Below are 12,836 nucleotides of genomic sequence, written 5' to 3'. Positions count from 1 at the left end.
GACGCAGCAATCATTATGTGGACAGCAATATCCCACAAACAGCATTGCAATGAGTGACCAGTTAATCTATTTTTGGTGGGGTTGGTTGAGGGAGGAATGATGTTGTGGACACCGGCAGAACTCCCTGCTCGTCTTCAAATGGTGCTATGGGATCTTTAACATTCACCTGAATTGCAGGAATAAGTTTAATGTCTCCCGTGAAAGTCGGCCCTTCTGTCGATGCAATGCTTGCTGAATACTTCATTGGAGTGTCAGACTCGTCTCATGTAATCTGGGGTCCACAATATTCTGCCGTGTGTATAACCAACTGAGCCAAGTTGTTAGATGAGATCGGAAATCCTAATTCCAGGGCTGTAGCTTTTCATTTTGGTGGTGACCATCTCCTTTTGTTCAGGTTTTTATGTGAAAATGTGACTCTTTTCCCAAGGTACTTAAATCTTCTCCCATCCCTGAAAAATTGCTAAGTCCACACTAACACTAATCTGATTCAATAAAACCTACTTTTATGAACACAAATAGGAGGAAAACATCTATACAAACAGAATGGTCTGACCCAGCATGTTCGTTCTTTCTTCTTCTGTCTATTGCCCTTTCCTGCCTGTCACGACTACCTGTGGGATTTTGATGATTTATATTATTGATGAAATGACGCTATAACCATACAGAGCAGTTCTGGAAGTCCTAGGGAGCATTGATAAGCCCTGTCTCCCATTGGGAGCATGTGACAATTGATAAGGTTATCAAAAACCAGAATAGAGAATGAGAAGATAAATTTCAGGGAGAGAGATTGGAGAGAGAGAGAGCGACAAGGCAAGAAAACTGAGAAAAACAAGAGTTACCCACTACAGTTTTACAATTTGTGCTCCAAGACAGCGTGCAAGCAACTTTTGATTTCAAATTGAATGGGATTCAGAGGAGGGAGGATTCAGACCTGTATAAATGTTAAACATTTAGATTGGAGAACTTCTGAATTAACCCCTTCAGGGCACAAGCACAGTTCAAGGATAAGCATTTCATTACATATTCTTTTTTATTGTCAAATGCAAAGTAAATCTCCAAGTTGTGGCTAATCAACTTTTGTTCTATTTTGGGGAGGTCAGGCTGTTGAATGTTTGCCTTTCAATTAGGAGAATAGCAGCTGGAATGACAGTAGATTTGATGACCATGGGCCCAGGAAATATGATGCTGGTCAAGATTATTCAAGATAATATAAACAAGGGAGTGTACACACCCGGAGACCGCGTGTAATATAAACGAGGGAGTGTACACACCCGGAGACACCGCTGTAATATAAACGAGGGAGTGTACACACCCGGAGACACCGCTGTAATATAAACGAGGGAGTGTACACACCCGGAGACACCGCTGTAATATAAACGAGGGAGTGTACACACCCGGAGATGGCGTGTAATATAAACGAGGGAGCGTACACACCCGGAGATGGCGTGTAATATAAACGAGGGAGCGTACACACCCGGAGACGGCGTGTAATATAAACGAGGGAGCGTACACACCCGGAGACAGCGTGTAATATAAGCGAGGGAGCGTACACACCCGGAGACACCGCTGTAATATAAACGAGGGAGCGTACACACCCGGAGATGGCGTGTAATATAAACGAGGGAGTGTACACACCCGGAGACGGCGTGTAATATAAACGAGGGAGCGTACACACCCGGAGACGGCGTGTAATATAAACGAGGGAGCGTACACACCCGGAGACAGCGTGTAAAATAAACGAGGGAGCGTACACACCCGGAGATGGCGTGTAATATAAACGAGGGAGTGTACACACCCGGAGACGGCGTGTTATATGAACGAGGGAGCGTACACACCCGGAGACGGCGTGTAATATAAACGAGGGAGCGTACACACCCCGAGACGGCGTGTAATATAAACGAGGGAGCGTACACACCCGGAGACAGCGCTGTAATATAAGCGAGGGAGCGTACACACCCGGAGACAGCGCTGTAATATAAACGAGGGAGAGTACACACCCGGAGACGGCGTGTAATATAAGCGAGGGAGCGTACACACCCGGAGACGGCGTGTAATATAAACGAGGGAGCGTACACACCCGGAGACGGCGTGTTATATAAACGAGGGAGCGTACACACCCGGAGACAGCGTGTAATATAAACGAGGGAGCGTACACACCCGGAGACGGCGTGTAATATAAACGAGGGAGCGTACACACCCGGAGACAGCGTGTAATATAAGCGAGGGAGCGTACACTCCCGGAGACAGCGTGTAATATAAACGAGGGAGCGTACACACCCGGAGACGGCGTGTAATATAAACGAGGGAGCGTACACACCCGGAGACAACGTGTAATATAAACGAGGGAGCGTACACACCCGGAGACGGTGTGTAATATAAACGAGGGAGCGTACACTCCCGGAGACGGCGTGTAATATAAACGAGGGAGCGTACACACCCGGAGACAGCGTGTAATATAAGCGAGGGAGCGTACACACCCGGAGACGGCGTGTAATATAAGCGAGGGAGCGTACACACCCGGAGACACCGCTGTAATATAAACGAGGGAGCGTACACTCCCGGAGACGGCGTGTAATATAAACGAGGGAGCGTACACACCCGGAGACGGCGTGTAATATAAGCGAGGGAGCGTACACACCCGGAGACGGCGTGTAATATAAGCGAGGGAGCGTACACACCCGGAGACGGCGTGTAATATAAACGAGGGAGCGTACACACCCGGAGACGGCGTGTAATATAAGCGAGGGAGCGTACACACCCGGAGACGGCGTGTAATATAAACGAGGGAGCGTACACACCCGGAGACGGCGTGTAATATAAACGAGGGAGCGTACACACCCGGAGACGGTGTGTAATATAAGCGAGGGAGCGTACACACCCGGAGACAGCACTGTAATATAAACGAGGGAGCGTGTAATATAAACGAGGGAGCGTACACACCCGGAGACGGCGTGTAATATAAACGAGGGAGCGTACACACCCGGAGACGGCGTGTAATATAAACGAGGGAGCGTACACACCCGGAGACGGCGTGTAATATAAACAAGGGAGCGTACACACCCGGAGACGGCGTGTAATATAAGCGAGGGAGCGTACACACCCGGAGACAGCACTGTAATATAAACGAGGGAGCGTGTAATATAAACGAGGGAGCGTACACACCCGGAGACGGTGTGTAATATAAACGAGGGAGCGTACACACCCGGAGACAGCGTGTAATATAAACGAGGGAGCGTACACACCCGGAGACGGTGTGTAATATAAGCGAGGGAGCGCACACACCCGGAGACAGCGTGTAAAATAAACGAGGGAGCGTACACACCCGGAGACAGCGTGTAATATAAACGAGGGAGCGTACACACCCGGAGACAGCGTGTAATATAAACGAGGGAGCGTACACACCCGGAGACGGCGTGTAATATAAACGAGGGAGCGTACACACCCGGAGACAGCGTGTAATATAAGCGAGGGAGCGTACACTCCCGGAGACAGCGTGTAATATAAACGAGGGAGCGTACACACCCGGAGACAGCGCTGTAATATAAACGAGGGAGCGTACACACCCGGAGACAGCGCTGTAATATAAACGAGGGAGCGTACACACCCGGAGACAGCGCTGTAATATAAACGAGGGAGCGTACACACCCGGAGACAGCGCTGTAATATAAACGAGGGAGCGTACACACCCAGAGACAGCGCTGTAATATAAACGCGGGAGCGTACACACCTGGAGACAGCGCTGTAATATTTTTATATTTTTTTTAATTTTTAGGCAACCAGGGAAACACTTACTCACCACTGTGAAGACCTGGGTGAGTCCTTGAACAAAGAGAACGAACTTGCCCTAATCATAGATGGGCACACATTGAAGTACGCACTGTCCTTTGAAGTCCGTCGCTCGTTTTTAGATCTGGCTTTGTCTTGTAAAGCTGTCATCTGCTGCAGGTAAGAACACCGATTGCATTGACCAGATGTCTCCTGGATATATGTTTTTTTAATTTGTCCTTGGGCTTTGGATGACATTGGCAAGGCAGTATTTATTGCCCATTCCTAGTTGCCATGAGAGCATTAAGAGTCAATCAACACCGTATGTGACAAGATCCTAGGCCAGTCCAGCTCCTTTTCTTAAATTACATTAGTGGCTTTTTATGACAATCTACCAGCTTTCACACACATGTGACATAATATAAATCATACTAAATCATTATAAAATATGTTACATGCATGACATTATATTGTGATGAGAATGATGAACATGTCCTTCGTCCCGTCCCTCCAAAAATTGTCAAATGCTTTTTTTATGTACACAGTCCCTTTTGAGGAAATGATGAATTGCTCTTTAGTGTCACGATGTCCTCTATTATTAATGAAAGATTAGTAAATACTTTGTGTGTAAAGTGATCTTATTTTTGTTCCATTATTAGTAGCAACACAGAATTTCCACAGTCATGTGCTGTGGAGGGGTTGGGTTAGCCAGATATCTTTAATACAGTGCACCAAACAGTGCCAACAGTATTGTGAAGGAACATTGATACTGAATGGGCCTTGTCCAAGTGTGCCAATATTCCCACTTTGGGAGGGTGGGGGTGACACAGCTCTGGCAATATATATCTAGGATGCCTTATTTGTTATATGGAAAGGACCTGGTCTCTGAATGGAGAGATTAGATTGACCTTTGTGTTGTTTTAATGTTCGTTTGCAGGGCAGGTCCCTGTCAAGAGGAATGCCAACTTTACTTCCCAGTGCAGTCATTCTTCTTGACATGTCAGCAAAAATAGGTGGACATGGATGAATAAGAGTTTAAATCATATGAGGCACCAAAATTGCTTTTAGTGCTGTACTTAATACCTTGACATTAAAATGTTGTCCTATTAATTCCAGGTATTCTCAACTGGGGAATTCATTACATTTCTTTAAATAGGTGGGATTAACTGGGCTTCTTCTGTGCATACAAGCTGAAGTTCTACGCACACAATAGTAGAGAATTCGATATGCTTCCTTTCACTAACAAGTGATAAAGATCCAAATGTGCTCATATAGTTTTAAACAAACCATATGTGAACTTTTTAATTACTCTAACGTGGACACGTAGACACGGTCAAGCTGATCCCATCAGACAATGGGAACATTATCAGCTGCTGTTGGAAATATTTGACTAAGTATTATCTGCTCTAGTTATTGTGTTAAAAGAGACATTGCTGTGACGGGTGAGTATATACTAGTTGTGCTTTGTCATTTTTTGTTGGTCAGACTGAGCATTCTTGGGTATAAATATGTGTTGTTGATTAGCTTTTAAAGCAGGATGATGAAGCTCCACTTTGTACTTGACCATGCCTATAGTGACAAGTCTATGTAATTAACCTATTTTTCTGAGGTTATTGGAGCAGAGGTAAAGCTCATTAGTTGGAATTGTTTTCTTTAATTTATACTGGGGGCTTCGCTGGTACTTCCACATTCCCTGAAGATTATATTTGATACTGGTGACAAGATATTGTGGATAGTCAGTGGGTATTTGGAACGCCACACTTATCTCAAAAGTGAAGAAGACTGCATAATTGATGAGTGAAAAATCACAAATGACTAATGAAAGTCTTCCTCATGAAAGCAGCAGCTTGTATTATTTTACCGCTCCTTACGTGGGTAGATGTCTCTGGTTGAATGAATTAAGATGGGCTGAATGGTCTCCTTCATCTGTAATTACCTTGTGAAGCATGAGTGAACAGTGCCACAGAGGAGCGACATAGGAATTGCTAGACGAAAAAAGACCAAGTTCCATCTAGTTCGCCTTCTACCATCCTGGTAGTCGCTTGATACAATTGTAAGGAGTTGTTGACTAATCATTGCAATCAATCTCTATCAATTAGTCTACAACAAACCCAAAAATGACATGAAGAAAACCACAGTGCTGGTGAGATTTGGGAACCATAGGTCCAAAGTCACCTGTTCCACCCAAGCATGCTACACTTGCCACATCATGTCTTAAATTACTCATAAACTGTATCCCAAAATGTTATTTTTTGAAAGAAATCTCAGTTGCACAAATGACTGTGAGAGAGAAACATTTGAGGAGGATGTAGTGGTTGCAAGAGATGAGAGGGACAATGAGCCACTGTCACAGCCACACAATGTAATATGTGACTAACCAGCAAGGTCTCGGGGCTGTGGGTGAAGACATAAGCCTGATTGTGGTGTTTCAAACAGAAGCTGGTGGAAGAGCTCAGAGTACAATTGCAAGGCAATGGCAAGCTCCCAGGAATTTAGAGAGAAAGAGAAGGCTGGAGATGGGGAGGGTTGATGGAAAGAGTGAAGGAGTTGGACTTGGGAGTAGATTTTTTCAAGGGAAGTTGATGTTGACAATGCTAAGGACTTTATATACCTATTCTTGGAATATTTTATCTCTACCACAAGTTCCAGACAAATAACGTTTATTTTCCCCCCAATTTTCCTTCATTTCACTTGAAGGCAACAACCTTAATAGCCCTCCAGTGCCTCATGTAAGTGATTGTTCTTAATGCTTTCACCTAAATTATAGAATTATAGAATGGTTACAGCCCAGAAGGCGGCCATTCGGCCTGTCTTGCCCGTGCCGGCTCTCTGCAAGAGCAATCCAGCTAGTCCCACTCCCCCGCCCTTTCTCTGTAGCCCTGCAATTTTTTTTCCTCCAGGTACTTATCCAATTTCCTTTTGAAAGCCACAATTGAATCTGCCCCCACCATTCTTTCAGGCAGTGCATTCCAGATCCTAACCACTCACTGCGTAAAAAAGTTTTTCCTCATGTCACTTTTGGTTCTTTTGCCAAGCACCTTAAATCTGTGTCCTCTGGTTCTCGACTCTTCCACCAATGGGAACAGTTTCTCTCTATCTACTCTGCCTAGACCCCTCATGATTTTGAACACCTCTATCAAATCTCCTCTCAACCTTCTCTGCTCTAAGGAGACCAAGGATTCAGCTTCAAACGATCTTGATTTGTATAAATCAGCACATCACAAACTAGTACATGTATCCAATGGGCCATCAGTGAGTCCACATTTATGTATTTTCTTTTAAAATGCTTGGGCCGGAATTTTGCCGGCACTCGGGGTGGGCTTGGAGGCGGGACATCCGGCAAAATCGCAAAGATTGACCAGGTCAGAAACCTGCTGTCAACCCGCCACCAATCAATCTTCCCAGGTGTCGGGTCCCCGATTTGCGCATGGACCCGACACCTAGTGGCGGGAAGAGGATTATAGGCACTTAACTGCTTGTTAACAGTTTGTTAACAGGCAGTTAAGAGGCTTTTTGCAATTTTGACAGGTCTACTGTGGGCTTCCCGACATCTGGACACCACGCCAGGTAAGTGTGGCGTCCTGTGGGTCTACTGTAATGTCTCTGCATTGATGACAGCTGCAGAAGTGGTGTGAAGGGTCCAATGGTGAGTTTCAGAGGTAAAAAAATGTTGGGAAAATCATTTTTAATGCATTTACACTTTTCTGTAGGTGACAAGTTTTGGATTGTGTGTAGTTCCACCTCATTGGGAGAACCTCTCTCACCAGTGACCGATCGCTTCTGTAACCTCACCTGCAGCTGCCATCTGTTCTAGCCTAAGGAGGGAGCCACTGGAGAGTTTGGGTGCAAGGGCTCACCTTTGTACAGTGATTGTCAGTGTTTGCAGCACCTCAATGCTGTCAAACACGGAAAAATCAGCTGTCAAAAAAAATTGTGTGTGGTCCCTTTAAGAAAACCGACAGATGACGTGTCATCAACCGATGTCATCTGACACCGGCTTCCTCTTAATTGGTCGGCAAGCCTGCAAGGCAGGCTTAACAAGGCCAATTGATGCAAAATCAGGTCTGTGTCTCTGCTGTCGTTGGGGGCGGGACTGGAACCTGGAAGGCAGCTGTCCCGCCCCCAAGCCGCATCGATAGGAAAAAACTGTGGCCGTTGATTTAGACTTAGTCAAAAGGCGTTATTCTACGGTTAAAGTAATATGAGATGAAATTGGTAAAATGAACACTTGCAGAGGCATTGAATAATCATGAATGGTCAGCATAGATTTGTAAAAAGCTGGTCATGCTTCAGTAATTTAATTACATTTTTGAAGAAATCTGAGTGTTTAGATAAGGGGATACTATTGCATAAATTGAGGCACATGGCAGCAAAGGGAATGTAGCCAAAAAAAAATGTTTTAATTCGTTTTTATGGGATGTGGACATCGCTGGCAAGGCCAACATTTATTGCCCATCCCTAATTGCCCTTGAGAAGAAGGTGGTGAGCAGCCTTCTTGAACCGCTGCATCCCGTGTGGTGAAGGTACTCCCACACTGCTGTTAGGTAGGGAGTTCCAGGATTTTGACCCAGCGACGATGTAGGATCGGTGATATACTTCTAGGATGGTGCATGACTTGGAGGAGAATTTAGAGGTGATGGTGTTCCCATGCGCTTGCTGCCCTTGTCCTTCTAGGTGGAAGAGGTCGCGGGTTTGGGAGGTGTTGCCGAAGAAGCCTTGGCGAGTTGCTGCAGTGCATCTTGTAGATGGTACACACTGCAGCCACGGTACGCCTGTGGTGGAGGGAGTGAACGTTTAAGGTGGTGGATGGGGTGCCAATTAAGTGGGTTGCTTTGTCCTGGATGATGTCAAGTTTCTTGGGTGTTGTTGGAGCTGCACTCATCCAGGCAAGTGGAGAGTATTCCATCACACTCCTTACTTGTGCCTTGTAGATGGTGGAAAGGCTTTGGGGAGTCGGGAGGTGAGATACCGCCGCAGAATACCTCGCCTCTGACCTCTTGTTGCCACAGTGTTTATGTGGCTGGTCCAGTTAAGTTCCTGGTTAGTGGTGACCCCCAAGAAGTTGACGATGGGGGATTTGGCAATGGTAATGTTGAATGTCAAGGGGAGGTGGTTAGACTCTCGCTTGTTGGAGACAGTCATTGCCTGGCACTTCTGTGGCGCGAATGTTACCTGCCACTTAGCAGCCCAAGCCTGAATGTCGTCCAGGCCTTGTTGCATGCGGGCATGAGCTGCTTCATTATCTGAGGAGTTGTGAATGGCACTGAACACTGTGCAGTCATCAGCGAACATCCCCATTTCTGACCTTATGTTGGAGGGAAGGTCATTGATGAAGCATCTGAAGATGGTTGGGCCTAGGACACTGCCCTGAGGAACTCCTGCAGTGATGTCCTGGGGCTGTGATGATTGACCTTAACCATCTTCCTTTGTGCTAGGTATGACTCCAGCCAGTGGAGCGTTTTCCCCCCGATTCTCATTTAACTTGGATAGATATGATTTGAAAGATTGACTGCACTGGCTGGTGAAGAAGCATATAAACTGAGGATTATCAATATAAAAACAAAGGGAGGAAGTTGGAAGAATTTTTTTAACACAGAATTTTTTAATATTGTTTTAACAGCAATTTAGATAAGTATTTATTTGATAATCAACTACAATAGGATACAGGGAAAGGACAAGGAGGTGGAGTTAAGGTAGATAGCTTCAGTTGAAGAGCTTGCACCGGCCACAGCTTGTTGGGTTGAATGGCTTACTTCGGTGCTCGAACTTCAGTGATTCTGTAAAAGTGACATAAGCATATTTAACATATGTGAAAATATCCTCTTAATAGTTCTGTGGTCTGAAGTCAGATCTCAGCCATATGATGCTCATGTAGTATATTGAATGTTCCAATCACTTATACTCATGTAAGACTTTCATGACCTAAGACTTGTCTGGGTTGTTCATACCATGTACAAACACTCACAATATGCTGTTATTGGCAAAATAATTTCCATCTTGTCCTCAGTTGTCTTAAATTCACAACACAAGTAGCATGGACCTCATCTATCCCATCAATTTTAGAACTGTATATAAGAACTGTATTAATCATATATAATACCAGTTTTACTTGGAACAGCAGATGGTGCTCTTCCAGCTGTGAAACTTAAACCACGCTGTTTTGCTGCCACTGGCATAATGCAGTCATTTGAATTTCAACTACTGGCTGAGTTCTTCAGATTTGAAATTATTGCATATTTTAATACTCTCATTTTCCAAATTCTCATAATTGTCCTTGGTTTGCATCCAGGGAAATCCATGCGTTAAACCACCAGACACACTTCTGATTTAACATAGTGATATTGTAACTGATGTGGTGAGGAAGTTCAGAATGTGTTACACGTCATCCGAAACCCGTTTAAAGTGTGAGAAGTGGCTTATATTAATGAGTAGGATGGATAAATGCTGGAAATCTGAAGCATAAACATAGGAAATGGATAGAAACCTGAACAAGTTCTGATCAAGAGTCACTCATAGAATCATACAGCACAGAAGGAGGCCATTAAGCCCACCGTGCCTGTGCCGGCTCTTTGAAAGAGCTATCCAGTTAGTCCCACTCCCCTGCTTTTCCTCATAGCCCTGCAAATATTTCCTTTTTAGGTATATATCCAATAACACCTGTAACATTAACTGACCATTCTCTTTCAGACGCTAAATAACCTGCTGTACAATTTTAGAATTTTCTCTCTTTATTTCAGCTTTTAGTAATAACAAGGTTTGCATTTTATAGTAGTTCATTGGCAACCTTTTCAGAAGTATTTTCTGTATGGTTAATAGTTTAAATGAACACGTTTATGCAAGGTTTTCTACTATTAAAGGGAGTGAGCAAAATATCCTATAGAAAAAAAAGTCATCGAATTAACATTGGAAAGTTCATTTTTTGGTCAGTTATTCACGTGAAATACATTTTATTACTTCATTGATGACCTTTCTGCTGAATTCCATAGTATTGAGATATTCTTCACTTGTTGCTAAGAGGAGAAAGTTCTACTCTTCTGATTGGACCAATCTGGACGACATCCCCAGTGTCATCAACCCAAATCAAAATAATTTAACAAAAGTGCTTCCTTTTTCAACAACAACCGCCACCACTTGTATGTATATAGCGCATTTAACGTAGTAAAACGTCCCAAGGTGCTTCACAGGAGCATTATCAAACAAAATTTGACACCGAGCCACATAAGGTGATATTCAGGCAGATGACCAAAAGCTTGGTCAAAGAGGCAGATTTTAAGGAGCGTCGAGCTGCGCCAGTACCTGCTCGAGAAGGGCATAACCACGAGCAGGACTACCAGCTACAACCCCCGGGGTAACGGACAGGTAGAGAGGGAGAACGCAACGGTGTGGAAGACCGCCATGCTCGCCCTAAAATCCAAGGGCCTCCCAATCTCCCGCTGGCAAGATGTCTTCCCCGATGCGCTCCACTCCATACGATCACTGCTCTGTACTGCCACAAACGCCACCCCTCACGAGAAGATGTTCGTCTTCCCCAGGAAATCCACCTCGGGGACATCACTACCGCCATGGCTGACGTCTCCGGGACCCGTCCTGCTCAGGAAACATGTGAGGAGCCATAAGACGGACCCCCTGGTCGAAAAGGTTCACCTCCTCCACACCAACCCACAGTACGCCTACGTGGCGTATCCTGACGGGCGGGAGGACACAGTCTCAATTCGAGACCTCGCACCCTCAGGTACCACCCGAATCACCATCCACTACCTCCACCCACCACCACTACCCACGACGCACCACCGGGGTGTCTACCACGAACTGACGACATGCCGGTGCCATCCCTACCCCGAGAGGACGACACGCCAGTGCTCCGTCCCACGCGAGAAGCGGCCGCGGGCAAAGAACCGCCGCAACCGGCACCACGAAGATCATTACGGCAGACAAGACCCCCGGAGAGACTTTCGTATACGAACTTTTGAAACACTTCACCCCGCCGGACTCTTTTTTAAATGAGGGGTGAATGTGGTAAACCACTGTTAACCTGTACATGCCTGTGTGGTAAACCACTGTTAACCCTGTACAAGTCCAGGCATGTCTCAGCCCCTGGCTCCACCCCTAAGCCCGGGTATAAAGGTGACTCACCACCCTTCCCCCGGGAGCTCTTAGGATGGATTCACTAGCAGAGGCATGCTCTAGTTCTTAGTCAATAAAAGCCTACTTCATTTAAGTCCATCTCGTAGTCTTTGGTATTGTTGGTGTGGAGATGCCGGAGTTGGACTGGGGTGGACAAATGTAAGAAGTCACACAACACCAGCTTGTGATTTCAAATAAAGCTGTTGGACTATAACCTGGTGTTGTGTGACTTCTTACATTTGGTATTGTTGATAGCGCGTCAGTAAGTACAGGTAAGTAAAAGTCCTTTACACACTTTAGACACACCAAACACATTTACCTTTACACTCATGCACCCATCACTCACCTGAGCGCCAACATCGCGACCCCTCCAACTCCTTCAACCCGACGGCCCGCCTGCCCTAACCTGGCGTGGTTTGGAGCCGTCGGGAAACCCACACGAAACCCCTCAAAATAGGGATTAGGCTAAAAACTGCCTGTTAACTACCTGTTAACAGGCAGTTAATTGGAACTAATCCCTTCCCGCCTGGTTTCGGCAGGTCCCAGTGCGGGGCAGGTACCCGCCGCTCCTGAAACTTACGTGGGGCGGGATGGTGTCGGGACCCCCAAATTCGAGATTCCCCCCCCCCCCCCCCACACGCCTGAAACCCCGCCTGATGGCTCCATGAAAATCTAGCCCTACATCTTTATTTCTAAAATGGACCTAGGATTACTTGCAGTTCACATCTCTACAGTTAGACTGCCTTCCATTCCGATATATTAGGAGAGTTTGGTAGAAGTCTCTTCTTAATCACATAATGTTCTTCACTTTGTGGTAACCATTGATGCCATATAATTGGTGGCAGTGGTGAGAAAATAGTGCCCTGAATCTCAGCACCATTGTGGCTAAGGGAGGCTGCGTCAAATTGAGCTTCCTGGGAAGCTTGGGTCTGCTGGAAATTATCCAG

At 45.7% G+C, this 12,836-nt stretch overlaps 1 protein-coding gene across 9 annotated transcripts in view; it reads left to right on the top strand.

The window, feature by feature from the left end:
• atp8a2 (ATPase phospholipid transporting 8A2) overlaps window positions 1-12,836 on the top strand; it is a 696,532-nt gene that overhangs the window by 424,541 nt on the left and 259,155 nt on the right. For 8 of the 9 annotated variants that reach the window (XM_085999230.1, XM_085999235.1, XM_085999229.1 and 5 more), the window contains one exon: window positions 3,773-3,945. In XM_085999230.1, the coding sequence (XP_085855356.1) occupies window positions 3,773-3,945 (173 nt within the window). Of the gene's footprint in view, window positions 1-3,772; window positions 3,946-11,297; window positions 11,907-12,836 lie in introns of those variants that run through there. The other variant, XM_085999237.1, reaches the window with a different exon arrangement.

The sequence above is a fragment of the Somniosus microcephalus genome, chromosome 10 (assembly GCF_052327205.1).
Source record: "Somniosus microcephalus isolate GS21.2 chromosome 10, FLI_Smic_1.0, whole genome shotgun sequence".
Lineage (NCBI taxonomy): Eukaryota > Metazoa > Chordata > Chondrichthyes > Squaliformes > Somniosidae > Somniosus > Somniosus microcephalus.
Note: the sequence above shows the minus strand (reverse complement) of the source record. Positions and strands in the feature narration are given on the sequence as shown.